The sequence below is a fragment of the Mirounga leonina genome, unplaced genomic scaffold (assembly GCF_011800145.1).
Source record: "Mirounga leonina isolate KUSES-001 unplaced genomic scaffold, KU_Mleo_1.0 Mir_150, whole genome shotgun sequence".
In the NCBI taxonomy this organism is placed as follows: Eukaryota; Metazoa; Chordata; class Mammalia; order Carnivora; family Phocidae; genus Mirounga; species Mirounga leonina.
The window spans coordinates 8786488-8807918 of record NW_023270374.1 but is presented as its reverse complement, the minus strand read 5'-3'; the positions used below and the strand labels follow the sequence as shown (position 1 = coordinate 8807918).

The following is a 21431-nucleotide window of genomic DNA, read 5'->3' as shown; positions in this document are numbered from 1 at the left end:
CCAACCAAGGTGTGAACAGCTCAAACTGTCTACATTCCAACAAAAGATGCCAGGAGACATAATTCCTCAACCTTTCAAATGGACAGAGCTATTCCAGGGGAAATGTTATCTATTCTTACCCTTAATATCATATCAGGATAGGCAAAGTGGACCCCAAGAACAAAAAAAAGTTTAAGAAAATGTTTTACAAGACAACTAAATGCATTGTGCAATCCTGGACTGGAACTCAGACCCAAAAAAAGACACTAGTGGGGCAACTTGGGGAACTGAATAAATCAGATTAGTGAATAGTACTGCGTCAATGTTACTTTGCTGGTTTTAAATTGTATTATAATTTTCTAAGGTTAGAACACTTAGGGAAGTTGGGTGAAAGCTATGTCTGTACTATGCTGCAACTTTCTGTAAGTGTTCCATAATGAAAAATTTTTAAATATTAAAATAAAAAGAAGAAAAGAAGGACCACTCCACCTGCAGCTGGGTGAGGGCAGGGGTGGGGGGAGTACTCTGTTGGTGCCTGATCCTGTTCATATAAGAGACCACTGCAACATTTTATTTTTTTTAAAGATTATATTTATTTATTAGAGGGGGGAGGGACAGAGGGAGAGAGAAAATCTCAGGCAGACTCTGTGCTGAGCACAGAGCCCAGTGCGGGGCTTAATCTCAAGGCCCTGAGATCCGGACCTGAGCCAAAATCAAGAGTCAGATGCTTAACCGACTGAGCCACCCAGGCGCCCCCAATTCAGTGTTTTAGATAGGACAGAGTTCTGGTTCAATACTTTCAGGATGCTTAGTAAGACACCGCCCCTCCCCCCATCAAAACAAATAAGAAGAAGAAAAGAGTAATACCTTATTTGGGTCATCATACATGAGCTCCAGCCCAGACTAGTGACATTTTTCTCACAATTGCCTTTCAATCTGATCAAGTAAAGATAGCTCACAGGGAAACACTAACTTTTGGAAAAGGAAGAGAACAGACCAAAATCTATTTTTAAAAGCTTCATCTCTACATTTTTTCTCACTTTTGAGATAGTCTCCATCACCTTGAATTTTTTTTTTTCCTTGAAACCTCCCTGGGGAACTTTAAGTCCCACTAAGAGAGAGCTCACACAGTGCTTTACCTCTGCCCCAAGCATATTTTCAAGCAGAATCACTGTGATGGTTTAGATTCTGTTAATAAAACCCTAAAAACAAGAATCAGCAGGTGTAACCTGGCGAGAGAACATGAGGCCGTGAGGGCTCAAGAAAGCAAGCTCTTGAGAGTGGACATCCCATAGTGGGTTCAGAATCCTAGACTCTTAAAAGTTGAAAATTCTCTAAGCTTGACTTATCCTCTTGGGATCGTGAGCCCCCCAACTTCCTAGGGGAAACAGGACTGACTTTCAATCTAACATCATCCTAACTTCAGTGTTCTCTCATGTAAAAAAAAAAAAATCAGCTTTTACCAACTTCTGTTCTGGATAATAAATTCACTACACTAGTGTTTTTCAAATTGCAGATCATCAAATGAATTTAGTGGGTAACAATTATCTTTTTTAATGACATAGTAGAGAATAGAAGACATCAGCATGCACTGAGCTGATAAATGTCTTACTGAAAATGTCTGAAGTACACAGTTCTGTACAATCATCATCAGCCTTCCAAAGCACAAATGTCTTGTTTTAAGTATGATACATTCTTTTTCGCTAAGTTGGGTAGGGGGAATGCTTTAAATGAATCTTATATTCACAATAATTTTTACCGGAACATCTGAAATGGGTTCTTATGGGGAAAAACTAGTGTTACAAACTGAAATCAAAAACTTTTCCCAAAAACTATCTCTTTCAGGTATTTATCAACCATAGACACCACCAGCAGATACCAGGTTAACCAGTGGTCAAGGTCAATGTCACCACTAAGGAGACAAACTGACACCATGAACCCTGGCATGATGTGAAATGAAGAGAACAAGATCACTTATGTGGTGTTCTCACCAAAACTGCATCTTCAATTCAATCATGATAAAACATCAGAGAAACCCACTGAGGGCCACCTCACAAGCTAACTAACTGGCACTCTTCTGAGACCAAGGAGCTGTCACAGACCAGAAGAGATTAAGGAGAGACGGCGACTAAGTGCAGTGTGGGGTCCAGCACTGGCTCCTGGAACAGAGGACGGACAGTCGAGGTAAAACTAGAATCCAGCTATAATAGTCTTGCACCCGCGTTAATTTCTTGGTTCAGGAGCTGTACCATGGTTATGTAAGATGCTAATATTAGGGGAAGCTGGATGAAATGCATAGAGGAACTGTAAGTCTAAAATTATTTCAGGGGGCGCCTGTGTGGCTCAGTCATTAAGTCTGCCTTCGGCTCAGGTCATAATCCCAGGGTCCTGGGATCGAGCCCCGCATTGGGCTCCCTGTTCAGCGGGAAGCCTGCTTCTCCCTCTCCCACTGCCCCTGCTTGTGTTCCTGCTCTCACTATCTCTCTGTCAAATAAAAAAAAATATATTTTTAATAAAATAAAATAATTTCAGGATAAAAAGTTTAAAAAAAAACTTTTTCTGAAGAAAGGAACATGAATGTTCTGTCCCATAAACTATGTATCATTTAAACACAGTAAGTGTTTTATAGCCAATTCTCTAACCTTAAGAAATAAACATAATGAGTATTCAATGTGTAATTTGCATATAATTAACTTAATACACAGGGAAAGCTCTGGAGCTGTCATTCTTCACCCAGGCTCTCCCCAGGCCTCTTTCACCTCTCCTGTCTTCCTAATACCCAACAGAAGGATCATTGAAACTCCCTTTACCCCCTACAGATGCTGGGCTAGGAATTCCTGATTCCTTATAACAGATGCTGGGCTAGGGATTCCTGATTCCTTATAAAAGATGCTGGGCTAAGGATTCCTGATTCCTTATAAGCATCCACAGCTGAAAGATGCGGGAGAGGGACAGGAGAGGTGGCAGTTATTAATGCAATAAATATTTTCTGAGGACCCATCTCTGCCAGGAATGGTTCTAGGCTTTGGGGAAACAGCCATGAGTAAGACCGACAGGGTTAGTGGCTCTCACAGAATTTATGTGCAAGGAGCCAATAAAAAAGCAAACAAACAAAAATACATTCATATGCACACATACATGCACACGCACATACACTCAGATAATGGTAAATGCTATAAAGCCAGAAAACCAGTGTGATGTGATAAAGCTGGAGCCCGGACCCGATCCTTCTCTGGTCCCCAGTTTTCTCATCCATAAAATGGAGCTAACCATATTCAGCCCCACAGGGCTGTTGCTGGGAATTAAATTAGACAGTGATCACTTAAGACTTAGCAGAGTTCCTAGTAAGTGAATGAGTGACTAGCAATAGTAACAGATGACAAAAATCACGTTATCAACACCATTAGTGAAAGCTCTTTCTCAAATGACTTTAAATTTTACATATCCCACTGAAATTTGCCCAAAGTGTCTACGCTGATCACAGAAATAGCTATTTCCCCTCTAGTATGCAGCAACAATGAATAATGAATGTATTTAGAAATGGACAGAGCAGGAAACAAGCGCTCAGCCCAGAGCCCGGCAGTGAGGGGAAGCTTCCAGGCCCTGCTGGCAGTGACCTCCTCTGTGCTTAATGCGAATCAGCAGGCTGAATCCAAGGGAACGATGCCCACCTTCCCATGAAGGACTTTTTCCTGGACTGTCTCTGCAACTGGAGCTGGACAGAAGGTAGTCCAAGCCACCAAAATAAACCAGAGGCTCTCAGTCCTGTGGAAGGGGGCTGGGGATTATAAGGCACTATCATGTCCTCCCCCAGGCTGGAGGTATAACTATAACAATTTTCCTTCACAAAACAAGATGGCATCCCAATTCTAGAACCCACAGAAACAGCAAAGGTTATTGAGATTATTTACAAAATTAATCATGAAATGAGGACGTACAAAATAAATCAAATTCAATCCAAAACACTACATATCGCACAACTGGACATTTCTAAACAACCTCTGACAGACAGAAAGACAAACACACTCTTGATCTCTCTCTCACTCACAGCCTCCTTCAGTAAAACAAAGAAGTTAATACTAAATTATGCTTATTTGGTACTCTATGTCACTAAAGAGCATTTTTTGTTTTTTTTCTAAACTACCAGTACTCACATCTTATGTAAGTGCTTTATACACATTAAGATATTTTTTAAATTTTGAATGTGAAAATACATCATCAGTCACTTGCTTCATGTCACTTGTCAAGTCCACCTAAAAGAAAGGATAAAACCTCCATGTGCTCCAAGCTCCCTGAGTCAAGTGACAGCACAAGCCTCCCTGGGAACCTCACCTGAAGCATCACAGCTATTCCACTCCCTGTGTGAGAAACCACGGCTCTCTTTCTCGCCATCCCTCCCTACATCCCTCCCTTGGCCCGGTAGCCTTCTTGCCCCAACCCCCTACCTCTCTACTTGTTTTCTGTTCCTCTTCTTTAAAACAAAAACACACACACTACACTTCTCCTCTGCCTCCTAGCCCAGGTTTTCGATGCCCAGGTGAGGGCTGGGGCCTATGTCAGGCCCTGTGCCCCACAGGAAGGAGCAGAACAGGAGTACTATCCATGACAGTTACCATACAAGAAATTAAAACGGAGACATTTTTAAAACATAGAATGCAGAGCACATGAGCCATGACATCATTGCACACCATGGTGCTTCTGGAAAACTCCACCATACCCCCATGAGAGAAGAGTGAAAAAGGCAAAACTATCTTAGTATTACTGCAAATACAGTTCTGACTTTGGGAACCCCCTAAAAGAGCCTCAGTGATCCTCAACTGTCCCTGGACCACACTGAGAATCAGTGTGGTACAAAAAAAGGAATGAGTCCTAAAGACCCAGTAAAATCCACTTGCCCAGGACACTGCCAATTATGCAGTTCTGCTACCCCTCTTCCTTCTTCACTATGGTCCTCCTTGGAAACCAAACTCACTTCCACCACATCCACTATCACCTTCAAGCAACCCATGTCCAAATGTGCATCGCAGAGCTGATACCTCATGAGTCCCTACTGCCTGGCTCCCCCACCAGTAGCCGAGCCGACTCAACTCACCACCATGCCCCTCCAACCCAACCAGCTCATCCTGGTGTCCTGGCTTTGGGGAAGGTCATTCTTCCACTTAATATCCCAAACCACTCATTCGTCTTTGACTCTGGCCTCCCTGTGGCCTGCCAATTTGTCTTCAGGATGTCTCTTGCAAATGCAAATAGTAGGGTATAAAACAGTGTATACATTATGTTGCTACACAAGCAGGGGGAAAAAAGACTGGATTCCAATGCACCAAAAGTTTACAAGTAGTGATCCCTGGATCATGGAATTATGAGCGATTGTCAATTTGATTTCTTTGGTACACTTTTCTGCAGAGCATAAAGTTTTTATAAGCATGTATGATTTTCACAGTCAGAAAATACAGTGAAAGCTTCTTCAGGATTTTGTTTGCAAGTCTTATCCTTTGATTGTGCCCTTTCCTATGGTTCCTATTTCCAAAATGGAGTCACGTATGCTAGGCCAAGTCACCAAACTGGGGCTTAATATCTAACCTAATTGCAATTTCAACCACCCCCAGGAACACAGTTGGCCAACAGGTCTCTGGTCGGCACCATTGAGGTAATCTGTCACATGGGCCCTCCCCAACCCCCAAAGGAAGACAAGGTTATCCACCCAGTAAGACTCTCTGTTCTCCCTCCGGGAAGGTGACCTTGCCTGAAACAATCCTTTCTTTTCTTCTGTTAATAACTTCTTGCCCCATCCTCCTTCCTATAAAAACCTTCCATTTTGTACGACTCCTTGGAGCTCTTTTCTACTTGCTACGTGAGGATGCTGCCTGATTTGTGAATTGCTTAATAAAGCCTATTAGACTTTGAATGTACTTGGCTGAATTTTAACACCTATTACAACTCCAATCTAGTCCAGAATCACATCGTCATGGGTCATATTTCAATTCTTTATGGTCTTCCTGCACTGGCCTCTGCCCACTCATATAGACATTTAGGCCCCGGGTCTCGCATCCCAGAGAATGATGGGAAAGTCAATGGGATAATAATAGTGCATAAAGGGCACTTAGCACAGTACTTGGCAAATAGTAAATAAAAGTTCATTGTTGCTGGTCCTGGTAGCACTTCCCTGCTATGAGATGAAACTTCTGAAGATAGTATGGCAAATGACAACCCTGTTTTAAAACCATCAATAGCCCCCAGTGTCTAAAAATAATAGCCAATATTTATAGAGCACTCGCTTTGAGGCCCAACACTGTTAGTTAGTGTGAGTGCATTCAGTCACCATCTCAGCCCCACAGGGTGGGTCCTGTGAAGATTTCCATTTTGCACATGAAGAAACTGAAGCACAGGGCACTTAAGTGCCAAGGCACAAAACTCAGAAGTGGTAAATCTGGGACTCAAGCCAGTTCAGTCTTACCATCCAACAGAACTTTCCACAATGATGGACGTGCTCTATATCAGTGCTGTTCAATACGCGGGCTACTGAGTATTTAAAGCATGACTAGTGCAACTGAGCAACTAAATTTTAATTCTACTTAATGTTAACTAAAATAACCACATGAGGCCAATGCTACCATACTAGCCAGCAAACCGGAGAATGAAAGCCCAAACTCCCAAGCTTAACAAAGGAAAGTCCTCACAACACCCTGTCTACCTGCCTACCCGCCTCTCAACTAATTCTTACACAAAGCTTCAGTTGGTCTAAAACCCCTGGTAACTGCACTCGTTCCTACCTGCCTTGCAGTCCCCCGCCCTCCTCTCATCTAAGTGTTCTGTATAATGGAGGAGCTTCAGAAATGAGAGTAAGACAGACTTGGTTCAAGTCCAGACTGAAGGGACTATTACGCGAGGGCTCTCAGTTTCCCCTCTATCAAATGGGCATAAAAAGCCCTCAGTCACTCAGTTGGTGGGAGCAGGAAAGGAAGTTGCCACGGTAAAGAGAAGAGCATGATGCCTGATGCCTCGAAGCATCTAGACAGATGTCTCCCAACCCTAACACCCGAGCCGTCTGCTGTCTTCATCAGAGATCCAAGAGACCACCGCGAACTAGTCCCTGACACTCTTAAAATGAGACTTCAGTATACCCTAAAGAGGTCAATCCCAGTCAAAATACCAATGGTGATTTTTTTTCCTTCTTCTCTTTTTAACTTGCTAAACATGACTGTGAATTCCACCTGAGAAGCTAATCAGAAAGAAAAGCTAAAAACAGTCAGAAAAGGGAAGGAATGAGGTGGTCTTGCCTTATCAGATAAGAAAGCACATTAAAAAGCTATCACCTGGCTTGTTGCCAGCACTCAGTAAATATTTTTTTAGTAAAAAAAAAAAACATCTCATATATTGTTATTGAATAAAGTTACAATCATTAAATTATAAAAAATAACAGTAATAACAATAACCAATCTTTACAGAGCCCTTGCTGCATGCCAGGTACTGTGTGGAGAGCGTTATCCACATGCACGATCTCCTTTGACCCTCACAACGGTTGTTCTTCATATTGCCAACTGCAAATCATTAATAGATCTTGAAGTCAATTTAGTGGATCTAGAAATAGCATTTTTTAACAAGACAAGAGAATAAAATAGGACAGAACAGAAAATATGAGTGAACTGCATGTAACACCTCATGAATCTTTTACATATCTATCTAGAGCTTCAATCTTTTACATATCTATAGAGCTTTCAAATGTGTCGTCTGTGAATCATGGTAAAAGATATATATGAAAAAAGACCTATAAGGTATGTATAATTACTATCACCCATTTTACAGCTGCAAAAACTGAGGTTTGGAACAATTAAGTCTCTTGCTCAAATTTAACCCAGCTTGTAAATGACAGCCAATACTGGAACCTACGCAGTCTGCCCTCAGATCCCAGCCCCATCAACACTAGCAAATCAATGGGACAGGATAAATGGCAGTAGAGAATCATCTACTGGGGCGCCTGGGTGGCTCAGTCGGTTAAGTGTTGGACTCTTGATTTCGGCTTAGGTCATGATGTCAGGGTTGTGAGATCAGGCTCTGCATTTAGTATGGAGCCTATTTAAGATTCTCTCTCTCCCTCTGCCCGTCCAGGCCCAGCATTCTCACACTCTCTTTAAAAGAAAAAAAAAAAAGAGGGACAGAATCATCTAGTGTTTCCATGAAAAAAACAAACAAGTGAAACCAAAAGGAAATGGACAAATTAGTTACCAAATCATTATTTTTGTTGGAATTTTGTTGGAAAAAAAAGTATCTCGTAAAATTATTAAAAAAATGAAACCAGTAAAAAAGAAAAGGCCAGGCCTAAGAACAATGGAAGAAATCACAAAGAAAAAGGAATACATAAGACTACATACATAAGGCATAAAAAGACAATACATAAATGTTAAAATGTGCCCATAAAAAACTATAAGCAAATTGTTTTGGCGAAGGTTTTACTCATTTTCAAAAAAGTAGAGCTGTGACCATCCTCAGAAATTGACTTCGGGCAAGTTTACTATGTCTCCCAATCTGTACTACGGCATGACAATAATAGTCTGTACCTACTAAGACTGTTACAAAGATTAAATTAGATTTTGTACCACTGCCACAGAGGGAACTCTCGGGAAAGGCAGCTGCTGTGATGTGATGCAAAGTAACGGCTCTTTCAAAACTACTTCTGCCACATAACCCAAAGCACCACGGTAGTAAAAATAAAGGCATCACATCTTAGCCTGAATCAAGCACTGGGTGTTTGTTGGCAAGGACTAGTTACTGCAAAGGCTCCTGGCTCAGAAGGTCACATTTCACCCTGTGCCTCCATCCTTTTAGAGTCTGCAACACCAGTCCTCACCTTCCAATACCCCAGGCCTTTGCTTTCTGCTGGTTGCTCCCTCTTTGCCTAAAACTCCTCTAAAGATTAACAGAACAAAAATTTTACATCTGCAATCCCACGTTCATCCTGGTAGGTAGGAATATAATGCATAAAATAAATTCTCAGAAATGAAACTGCCCAATTGGTGGGTTTATAAATTTCTAATCTTGACAGTTCCTGTTAAATTTCCCAATAAGAAAGTTTCAGAGGTTCTGACCCTTTAGATGATTTCATCAACACTCCTTTGCCAGCACTTGATGTTCAGTCAACGTCCACCAATCTCACTGATAAAAAAAGGTTTCTTCTGCTATTATAATTTGCATGTTTAGGTCAGGTACTTTTGGTTGGCCATTTGTATGCCTCTTTCCATTCCACTGCCAACTTCTGGGTCATTGTCTCTCCTTGAAACTGCCCTTTGGAAGGTTACCAACGTTCCTGTCTCCAAGACCAAGGACCTCATCTTACACCCTCAGGGCACCATCTTGGCAACATCTGACACCAACAACCACCACCTCCTTCAAGAGACACTGCTCCTTTCCCTGCCATGACAATTTGCTGTGCTGGTTCCTCCACGAAGGGCAAGCCAATCTTCTCCCTAGAATTCTAAAGAAAAGTATATCCCAGTATCCAATCCTTTTCTTCTCACTGTAACATGTTTTTAACCCACTCTCTCTATATATACACACATATGTGTATACGTATGTGTGCATGTATGTCCATATACACATAAAGATAAGATTTTCTTCTCCTGAGAAATCTCCTCACTGTAACATTCTTTTTTTTTTTTTTTTAAAGATTTTATTTATTTCACAGAGAGAGACACAGCGAGAGAGGGAACACAAGCAGGGGGAGTGGGAGAGAGAGAAGCAGGCTTCCCACTGTGCAGGGAGCCCGATGTGGGGCTCAATCCCAGGACCCTGGGATCATGGCTTGAGCCAAAGGTAGACGCTTAACGACTGAGCCACCCAGGCGCCCCTCACTGTAACATTCTTAAACTGTCATCTGTGTGCAAAAGCTTTCCAAATGTCAGTCCTCAAATTACCTGAGACCTAAACCCATGTTTCTAACATGCTACTGAACATCACCAAAGAGACAGATGCCCTCCCCACACTTCAGATAGATCAACAGGGTCAATACGAGGGCAGCACTCATTCTGTGACAACACTGTGCTTGTTCTTAACACTGTATCTCATATGACTCTAGGGATCCAAGAGAGAATACACCAACCTCACTATCCACCGTCCCCGAACCTCTTCCACCTCCTTGACCATCAAACCTCAGTTAATGGTTCTACGTTCTCCCCTTCCCCCTCCTTCCCATCCAAGGATCAGCAAAATCCTCTCAATTCTTCCAGGAAACTGTCTCGGTGTATCTATCCAGCCTTCCCATTTATGCCTTTGGTCCAGACTGCTACTTCCTTAGCTCTTGCCCTAATCCTGATGCCACCACCAAAGTTCTCTGCTGAAAGTACAAATACCATCACTTCAATCTACCACCTCAAAGCACATGGCTTTTGGACGTTTCCTGCAGCCCCTCCATATAACTGGGCTCCAGGCCTACGACTGACAAAGGACTGCACTTGGACCATCACTCCCAACCAGCCCCATGTTTTAGGAGAGTCCTGCCAGTATGTAGTCCCTCCCCCACTAGATAGTAGGCCCTCAGAAGACACTCATTAAACCTCATTCACCTTATCCCCCATATAGCTCCCAGGACAATGCTGTGCACTTGGTAGGTGCTTTCTAAAGTTACCAATACAATCCTCTAGCATGTGTTCATGTTATTCCAAAGAGAGAAAGGAACTTCTTTATACATGTAAATCCAGAATAAAGAAAAATCTTTTTAAATCATCTAAATGACTTTGGGGTCTGTTTGTCTTGTATGACTGAATATACATAGCAACATCCATATTCTCTTTGGACTTACAAAAAAGTCAAACTCCTTCCTAAAAAGCTTTACAAATAACTTAAAAACGACAAAAGCGCTGGTTTTCAACAGTTACAAACCAGAGTAATGATTCCCTATTTGCCAACAGAAAAAACAGATTCAGGTGAGTCAAAGAAGATTCTGGCAATAACTTGATTTTATGATCTTTGGATGCCGCAATCAGCTGTCAGAACTACCAAACAATGACCTCCACAAGTTGATATGAGAAAGTGGAAAGGCCATATGGTAAATCAAATGTCCAACAACTTGACTGAGAAGCCAATAAAAACAAATGGACTTGTGTGAACTGGGCCTGTCAACTCCGAAGGACACATCCCATTTAGGTCTACTTCATTCTTTAAAGTTAAACCAATTTAAACAGTAACTCTTCTAAAGCATCTTTCTATACTGATTATAAAGAAGTCATTGAGAAGGAAGCTGGGATTATTTTTCAAAGAATAAAGAGTCAAATCATTCTGAAAAGCATTTCTTTGTAGAAAAATACAAGACTGGATTCTAAATGTGTTTATAACTCTTCCCATCTCTTAACACCAGCAGATTTCCAACACGTGTGCCTAAGTGTCTTTGATTTTGTTTTCCCCTGAAGCGAAAACTTTGCTGAAGTTTCCCATCTACTCTCGAATGGAAGTTAAGAACTGCTCGGTTACCTATTAGAAGTCAGGGTTCACATTCAGGGAATTGAAATCATCTCTCACGAAGCAATTAAAAATATTGTTGTTAACAGAGAACTTCTGAGTTGACACAATTGAGGGGAGTTCGCTTGACAGCTGTGGTGTCCCATGACCTCTCATATTCCCCCAGGATTTTAAGCCTTCATGAAAGTGATCCCCTGACGCTTCTGAAAAGGGGAAACATGTAAACCTCCACAAGTTAGTGGGACAGGACTCTTCTCCTGGCCTCGTGAACTCTGTATCCCCAGAGCTGTCCGAACAGGGCAGCGTAAAAGGGACAGCAAAGCGTGAAGTGCTCCAGGCCCCCAGAGGCCACAGCCAGGGACCAGTGGGCCAGAGACCATCCCGTGACACTTAAGTCCAGGCTGGCCTTTGAGGGGAATTGCAGACTAGGTTCCTCCGGGTGGGGGCGCATCGGGGGGCCGCCTATGGCCTCCCCCAACTCACCTGCGATTCATGGGCCGGACCCTCACGGCCACCTTGACTGATGCCATTGCTCATCCCGGCCCGGCCCGCGCGGGCTCCCACCTGCCCAGCGCCCCGCGACCGCCGGCGACTCTCGCGACTCTGCTCTCAGCTCCCGCCCACTTCCCTCTCTCTGCCCCCGCCCCTCTGCTCCCGGCCGGACCCGGCGTCCCGCGGCGGCCCCACCTGCCGGGCCACTGAGCATGCCCAGAGCGGCTCCGTCCCGCGTGATCCGCGCGCCGGGGTTTGGCGGCGGCCCGGCGGCGGGGAGGGGCGGGGTCGGGATGCCAGAGCGCCACAACCTAAGGTCGCCCATTCGGGAGGAACCTCTGCAGGACGTGGCCCGGAAGTCACCAACGGTCAGTCACCGGGGAGGAGTGACTTCAGGAAAGCTGCAACCCAGCCTTATCACCTGAGAAACGGGGGAGGAGGAGGAGGAAGAGGAAGGTGTCGCAGTAATGTAGGGCCAGAGCAGAGACCTCAATCCTGGGGCTCTGATTACCGAAAACACAGTTTTTCAGCCCTTAACTAGGAACTGACTTTACCCCCCACAGTGCAGGAGTTAGCTCACCCAATTTACAGAGCAAGAATCTGAGGGACGGAGATTATCATAGCTTGTTTGTGGGGAGCTCCATCCACTAGGGCCTTCTCTGCTGCAATATACCCAACCGAGTTGTGTGTTTTGGACCCCTCAATTCAGGGACACCGAGAAATGAAAATAAAAAGGGTACTGGATGTTTAAAATATGCGGGTGAGAATGGCTACATTGTCTGAAATCAGATCTTCGTGGGACTTTTTTTCGCTTACGTTACAGTTCAGTAGTTTTTTGTTTTGTTTTTTCAGTTAATCATAACGTATTAAGGGGTGAGAGCGACCTTCTCTTTAAAGCTTAGGACCTAAGGGGCGCCTGGGTGGCTCAGTCGTTAAGCGTCTGCCTTCGGCTCAGGTCATGATCCCAGGGTCCTGGGATGGAGCCCCGCATCGGGCTCTCTGCTCCGCGGGAAGCCTGCTTCTCCCTCTCCCATTCCCCCTGCTTGTATTCCCTCTCTCGCTGTGTCTCTCTCTGTCAAATAAATAAAATCTTAAAAAAAAAAAAAACTTAGGACCTAAGAATTGAGGGCAGACCTAGCCTCTTTTCCTGAGTCCTTCTCCCCCGCATCCCACCCCACCCCACCACCTCCCTCTTCTGAAGAATGTAAATTCATTCAAGCATTTGTGCACACACACCCAGGAGCCCCCCTGTGAGCCACAGGTTACCTGCGAGCCCTAACCCAGACCTGAGCTCTGCCTTCCTCCTACCGCCCCACTCAGGGCCCCTCAGCACAAACAACCCACCCCAGCCCAGCCCCAGGACCCCACCCTTACTGCCCCTTCGGGCAGCTGACGGGAAGCCACGGGGAGTGGAGGCTGGACTGCTGGGTTTGAGCCCCAGCTCCTTCACTAACACTAGCTTTGGTCGTCCTCCAGTCTGCATTGCGGGGCACCGCGAAGGCTTTTGCCTTACAGCAATAGAAACAACTCCATGGAGTTGACTAATGCATTAGGTGAGATAATGTCGGCAAATGTGACCCACTCAGATATGAAATCACTATTTCATCAGCTTCCCTAGAGCCCGGCAGCTAGCCCGGAATCTGCCTCCCATTTGCTTCCAGAACCCTGAAAACCCTGGGTTTTCCCCCACTTTGCTGGCGCAAAGCTGGGTGCGGATTTGACCACGCGAGCTGCAGGAAAACAAGGAGCGCCGGAAGGTGGACCGGGACGTCCCGAGCATGCGCGGTAGGGGCGGGCTGGTTAGAGGCGCTGCCAGGGAGCCCGCGCGCCGCCTTCGCCACCCCAGGCGAGGGCGGGGTCCGCCTTATATGGGAGCTGCGCGGGGACAAACAGGCGCGCGCCTCCCTACTGGTAGGGTGTAGGTCGGCACCCGCGCCAATCACCGCCACCACTGCTCCTGACCACTCTGCGGGGGTTTGGGCGCACGGAACACTCGAGGGGCCCACGCCCTGCAGCGCCAGAGCTCAGTTTTTGAAAGACGACGAATTAAACTTTGTAGGAGGAGTTCTCTTACTAATTAAAGCGATTTGCTCTGCCTGGGGTTTTATTGGTTGGTTGGTTGTGAAGTTTCGTTCTTTATTTCCAGCAGCCTACACATGCCCATAAACCCGCTGACCTTCTGTGACATTGCCATTTGACACAAAACAGCATTGCAACCCCGCAGCCCCACAGACACACTGGACTCCAGACATCTGGCATGGAGCTTCTGACTAGGCAGTAAGGCCTCAACTCACAAAGGGACACTGCAGTGGGGATGAGGGGGGTATTTTGCTTGTTTTGATGTAGTTTATTTGGGTCTTCATTTATTGTTCTTTTTTCTTTTTCTGATGTTTAGCAATCTCTTTACTGCCAAATAGTTCTGAGTGATCGAAACTCCCTGAGTCTTGTTCATTTCAAAGTGAGCTAGCACTAGAATAGAATGTTCACTCCACCACAAAATATTTGAATCATCTTAAAATACGATCATCAGAGAAAAAAAAAACAACAACATCCCTATCAGCTATATATCCAGCTATGCATTTCTTCCCCTGGCCTTTAAGGAATAAAATTGATTTACTCTCTCACAAACATGACTTTTAAAAAACCTTGATAAACAGCAAACGGACACACTTAAATTGGAACATAGGATACAACTGACATCTCAGAAACCCATCTGTTTTCCTATGTGCTAGAAGTACCAATCTCAAGCATTCTATCACATAGTACACTTAATATCTCCTTGTGGGGGTATCTTACATCATGGAACTCAAGCTGAATTTAGGGGTGATGCAGTTGAGCCAATAAACAAAAATAAGTGTTCTGGTTTTCAAACAAATGCATAGTATCTCAGAGACAGAAATTACAGATATCAAATCCAAAACCAGAACCATTTTCATTTTCTAAGTCATAAAATATAAAGGTAAATTTAGGATCTTCTAAAATTCTAAACCTTAAATGCAAAGGTAATTTGAAAAAGCCTGAGTGAAACCTGAACTGCAAAGTAACAGTAAAGATAATCACAAAGGTCATACATAGAAATTTTGCTACAAAGCTATAGCAGGTAGCTATGAATGCCAGCTTTTACAGCAGAAGTGAATGAAGAAATCACAGAAGATTCAATTTAATAGAAACTATCACCCTAAATCATAGTCATTTCTTATACTAAGATGAAAAAAAGATTGTTTCAATTGCATATAACTGTACCTGTGGTTACAAATAGTTCAGAATCTATGGACTCGTAGAGTCTGTGGCAATATTTCAACTCTTCAGAATGAGAAACCGCATTTAGTTGAAGGGCTGAGGTAAAGTTCCATGGATAAATTAGTTTTGAAGATGGGCCTTGCAGAAGGGATGGAATTTGAACTCCAAGATGGGTGAAGAGCTGACTTCTGAGCCAGGAAAAAATACATTGAACAAATGCAGGGGTCTTGCTCCAGGAATAGTGAGAAAGCCTCTTTACCTAAAACAGTGTGAGAAATTTTAAGATAGTTACAAATGCTTCCCCTCCTGCTCTTACACCTTGGAATGTCACATTGCAGCAACCCCCAAGCAAGGTTGGAGTCTGTTTCTCCACCTTTCTAATATGGCTGCCCTCGTATCTTGCTCTGGCTCACAAAACGCTGCAGAATAACTTTGTTACTTCAAACCTAGATTTCAAAAGGCCTTGCATGCTTCCAGTCTTACTCCAGGGACCCTGCTGCTGTCATGTGAGCAAGCCCAGGCTAGCCTGCTGAATGATGGGGTGACCCAGTCAAAGCCAGTGCCACAGCCAATAGCCAGCCAACCACCAGACATGGGAGTGGGGTCACCTGGCCCCAGCCCACCCCAGCCAACTCATTAGCTGATCATAGATGGATGAGTGAGGGCAGCCCAGAGTGACAGAGCACATCCAGACTGGCAGAACCACTTCTTGTTGATTGAGGGGATCAGAGTATTCCACCCCAAAATATGCCACTCTGACATGAGAATTAAATTAACCTGAAGGCAATTAAGAAGAAGCAAACTCAGAGCACTTTTCTCTCCCCCATCCACCTAAAAGGACATAAATTTCCCTTTGTGAAGGTGCTTCTTCTCTCCTCTCCCCTACCAACAGAAGAACTGTCCTTATTACTGGAGAGAATCTAAAAAAACCCTCATCTTCTATTAATTTCCCTCATATATTTACCTTCTCACAATATACTGCCCCTTTTCCTTTGTCTGGTCTCCTCTGCAATTTATCACCCTTCGTTAAAATGGTATGTAAGCTCCTAGGTCTGAGCACTTTGGGGAATTTTCATTTCTTTTCTGTGATGCCCTCCATATGCAGACAAAATAAGCCCTTTCTCCTGTTAATCTTTCATCCACCAGTTTAATTCACACACCCCAGGTTGTAACTTAAGAGTAGAGAAAAGGGTTTTTTCCTCCCTGACAAATCTCATGAGCAAAAACCCAATTTGTTGCTTAAGTTGTTTGGTTTAAGGTATGTGTGTGCTATTGGCTACATTCAAATACATCCTATCTTATATAATAAGAAAGGTTTTAGATGGATATGGGGATTCAGGAGACCTTTAATCATACAGAAATATGAGTGACATAAAAAACAGCTGTGAACCAGGGCCCTCATCAAGGGCTTTGGGGGTGTAGTCTGGAGCTGGAAGAGTCTTCACGGCTGTTTCTTATGTTACACATGAGGAGACAGGCAGACAGGCTCAGACCAGCAGCGAGACTATGGAGACCACTTTCCTCACCACCCACCCATCTCAGTGGAACTTAAATCAGTGAAGCAGATTCATGGACGAAGACATGCTCTCTGAACACATTCTCTGCATTTCCACCTACACACCTTTGATTCAGCTTTGCATCCAGCAGGAATGCCATCCCCTCTCCTTTTCTCCTGCCTTCAGTTCATCCTTTGGGTTCTACCATCTGTAGTCTTCCCCCAGGGTACAAATTCACAGCAATCACTCCCTCTACCAAATGCTTTGCACCATAGTTGACAGCACTCATTTGCTACTCGCTGGAGAATTTTTTTTTTTTTTAAAGATTTTATGTATTTCTTTGAGGGAGAGTAAGCAAGCGAGCGAGATAGAGAGAGAGAGCTTAAGAAGGGGGAGGGGAATGGGCAGAGGGAGAGGGAGAGGCAGACTCCCCTCTGAGCAGGGAGCCTGACGCGGGACCCGATCCCAGGACCCTGGGATCATGACGTAGGCTGGAAGGCAGACACTTAACCAACTGAGCCACCCAGGCGCCCTCACTGGAGAATTTTAAATCCTGGTTTTCTTGTGTCTCACTTCCCATCAGATTATAAATCCTTTAAGGCTAAAAACAGGTCTTATAGTTCTCTGTACTTCAGTGTTGCCAGATCAGTAAATGTTGAAGTTGATAATTAGAAAAACCAATAAACTCATTACATTATTCTATTTCTGTAGATAAACCAGTATATAAATATGAACTTCTTATGTGATGATTCTTTGGCACATTTTGTCCTTTTTTGTTCCTCTAACCAGGTCATAACATAAAGGTTATGCCATTTGTTACTGTCAAGCTTAATTAAACCCATTATAATTTGTTAACCCCTGTGCTTGCTTTGTAATTAACATTGATTAACACAAACAAGTACAAAATAGGCCATCAGCACTTTCCAGAAGTGCTGATTACAATTATATTGATAATTCAATACAGTAGAGAAGACGATGGGATAGTAATTTGCACTCTCTTTACATAAGGAGACAAATGCTACCAGGCAAAACTAAGCCTAGAAATAAAATACTTTGTTCATCGGATTCACCTCATTGAACCTTCACACTGTTAACCCACCCTGTGACTGTTTAAACCTTGGTAGGATTACTGAAGGCACGGCTCCTAGTAGCTTGCTTCATTGCACCCCTGAACCAGAAAAGGGAAGCATTTCAAGGCTGACAGATGGATTGTAGAGGGTTCAGCCACGGCAAAGCAGCCCCCAAGGCTCATGACAGACAATTATGGGGCCAGTATTGCATTCTGTAGTTCTGGGATATGTCCAGGGCTTGATGGCAGCACAATTGGATCCAAAATATCTCAGTGACCAATAACCTGAAAATAAACTCTATCTGCCTATTCAAAGTACAAAAAACAAAACCGGCAAAACTCCTATCCCAGTATATTCAAGAATGTGTTTAAATTGCCTTTCTCCCTGACCTCAGAGGTGGAGGATGACTATTCTTGCCATCCATGTTAAGAGGAGCCCACCATGCTCTCATGTGACTCTGGTCCATTACCGATGGAGGTAGGCACACATATGAACTTTTCTGTATTTCTGGGCATAAAGTCAGATGCTTAGGAGCTGTAGCCATTTTTGTTCTGTGTAAAAAAGTAAGTGGGACTCTGCCCCACTGCACTTCAGGGAAGAATTAACAGAATTGATATCATACCGATCAACTGGCCCTGTGCAAATGAGGTGATAATGAGGCCATGGAGTTTTTATAGTTCTCTGTTACTGCTCCAGAAAGTATGTTCCAGAAACCATTCAAACCCTCTAAAAGGAATATTAGTACAAAATGGGGTGTTTCAAACTTGTTGCTGAAAGATTAATGTCCATGAAGATCCCTGAGACACCAAGTCTTCTGTATAAACGAGTGACTCATTGAGGAAAAATTTGCCAGATGAAAAAGTATGGAGAAATTTGCCAACGGTCATATAGCTTCTGACCCAAATGTCTGTGTCCTCAGAGCTTAGGCCTTCTCTTTGCACTCTCCAGCAGAGGATGTGTTGGAAAAATTGCTAGAAATGGAAACACAGCTGTCAGAAGTAGAATTGAATAAAGAAACAGAAGAAAAACAAACAAAAAACCCCCACAAACACACACTGATATAAAGAGTCAGCCTTAAGTAAGACTGTGACCTTGTGACATTTGTTTTTGGGGTCCACAGCCTTCTTGCCTGCTATCCTCAAACATCCTAGTCCCCCCAGAGGGTCGTAGAGAGTCATTTAACCCTCTCTGTCCCAGCATCCTATCTCTCTCCCTATCTCTTAAGTATTAAGTATGCCAGACATTTTTTGTCTTCATTTATTTTTTAAATAAAATGTAAAATGCATTCACTGGTGCCCATAAAGCATACAAATCTTAAGTGTACAGCTTGATGAATTGCTTTATATATTTATACCCATGTAAACACTATGCAGATGAGATTCAGAACATTCCCACCATCCCAGAAACTTCCCTCAAGCTACAGGCTTTCTATTTTAAGTCGGGTTTATTGAGGTATCATTTTCATACAGTATTATTCACCAGGTTTAGTAGGCAGTTCTATGAGTTTTGACAAATGCATACAGATGTGTGGCCACCAATACAATAAAAATGTAGAACTGTACCGTGATGCCTCCCCCCAAATTCCCCTGTGCCTCTCTCTAGTGAATCCCTCTCTCCATCTCCATCCTCGGGCAACCACTAATCTGCCTTCTGTCCTTAGAGCTTGTCTTTTCTAGAATGTCATATAATGGAATCATACAGTATGTGGTCTTTTGAGTCTGACTTCTTTCACTCAACAAATACATTTGAGATTCATCCATGTAGTTGTATCAATAGCTGCTTCCTTTCTATTCCTGAGCAGTGCTTAATTATACCACCTTCTGTATACCCATTCATCAGTTAAAAGACCTTTGGGTTGTTTCCAGTTTTTAACAATTATGAATAAGCCACTAGAAACATCCACATACAAGGTTTTGTGTGAATCTAAGTTTTCATTTCTTTGGGATAGAAACCCAGGAAGTGGATTTCTTTCTCCATGCTAAAATCGTTAAACTTCATATTTTCAAAGAAAGCCAAACCATTCTCCAGAGTACTTGTGTCATTTTGCCTTCCCATCAGCAGTGTATGAGGCTTTTAGATGCTCCATATTCTCACCAGAACTTGGCATTGCCAGTTGCTGTCTTTTCTTTCAAGTCATTTCACTAGGTGCCGGGCACGGATTTTTGAAGCTAAGCAAACATGTTCATAGAATTCATTGCAGTCTTCAGAAAAGATTTAAAATCAATCGTAAACATCTAACTATATGCACGAGAGCTACTTGGCTGCATGCTAATTAGGCAGTTTATATTAATGATCCTGACTGGAGTTACTTTTACCCGTTCTGTTCAATTTTGCTTAGTTGTCTATAACCCAAGCAGTATCCATGCCAATTTCCTTAGTGCACTCGTTAAAGCCAAGAGTCCTGTGTCTTCCTTGCAGCCATCCTGTAGGTTATGTATGAACATTAAGGATCCTCACTTCATTTTGGCATCTTTAAAACACTCAATGACCTACCTCTAATCATCTTGTTCAGGTGTGTTTTCTGTACCCAGAAAATGAAACATCCCTCCAGCACCTACTTTCATGAACATATCTATCAAGAACACTCTAAGCTGGAGGAAGGGAAAAAAAATGCTTTGTTGCAGTAAATAAATTGTCACACCCGAGGGATTGCAGAAGAATTCAATCACTTTCCCACTCTGCCCTCAATATGCACAGAGCCGTACATTGCCATTCTCTAGAAGTAACCACTGCTGATTTTTCTGACTTGGACAGAAAACACACATAGTCAGAACGTGGTCTGCTCAGATTTGTCACACAAATTCCTCCCTGGCCTGTTGCTTCTCTCTGGATTTCCCTGCTAATGACTTATTCATTTACATCTGTCTGCCCCATCTGCTGGTTCTAATGGTGTGCTGTCAGCAATTAGACCATGATGCATGTGTCACCTCCCATGCATTCCTTATGTCCCTCCTGTCCCCCTCCCCCAGCTACTGCCATTTTTCTGCTTCATCTCCAGAGGAACACAGCCAACAACCTCAGCTGCATCTTTTCATTTTTCTAAAGTTTATTATTTATTTTAAATAGATAAGACATGCACAAAAGATGAGTTGACAAGGTACAAAAAGGACACAGAGATAGAAGTCTTTTCCATTCTTTTCCCACTCCCCCCATTCCATTGTTCAAAGGCAACTAGGGTCACCAGTATCTTATGCCCTTCCAGAAAGAGATACTCTATACATTGACATACAACCTAGATATTTTTATTCTTTGTAGAAATAGCAACACACTATAACATCTTTTAGCACCTTGCTTTTTTCACATAAAATATATATGTTGTAAAGCATTTCATATCTCTATACCTGCATATACTACTGTCTGTACCTTAGTAGATTTTCCTCTTTCTTTTAAAGAGTTGTTTAATATTCAATGTTGCGTATGTACTATGATTTATTTTACCAAAATCCCTTTTAAAGTATCTAAAATAATGACTTAGCCTAACCAAGATAGACATTTATATCTTGAAAAAAATGGGCAGAGTTAGGTGGCTCAGGGCTGGTATTGGTAGCAACAGTCTCAAAGACTGATGATCTTTCTCCTTGTGTTTGAAGGTGGCTGCTGAAGCTCCAGCCTCCACTTCTGCATTCCAGCCTGAAGAAAGATCGATGTGTTCCTCCTCGAGAAGGACACTTCCCAGCTCACAGAGCCCCTTCAGTTATACCCCATT

The 21431-nt window shown here is 43.2% G+C and overlaps 1 protein-coding gene across 3 annotated transcripts in view; it reads right to left on the bottom strand.

The window, feature by feature from the left end:
* Positions 1 to 12068, bottom strand: part of KIF16B (kinesin family member 16B) — a 296746-nt gene extending 284678 nt beyond the window's left edge. For all 3 annotated transcript variants that reach the window (XM_035005811.1, XM_035005813.1, XM_035005812.1), the window contains exon 1: positions 11911 to 12068. In XM_035005811.1, the coding sequence (XP_034861702.1) occupies positions 11911 to 11957 (47 nt within the window). In that variant the 5' untranslated portion in view covers positions 11958 to 12068. The remainder of the gene's footprint in view (positions 1 to 11910) is intronic.
* Between the last annotated feature and the right edge of the window lie 9363 nt (positions 12069 to 21431).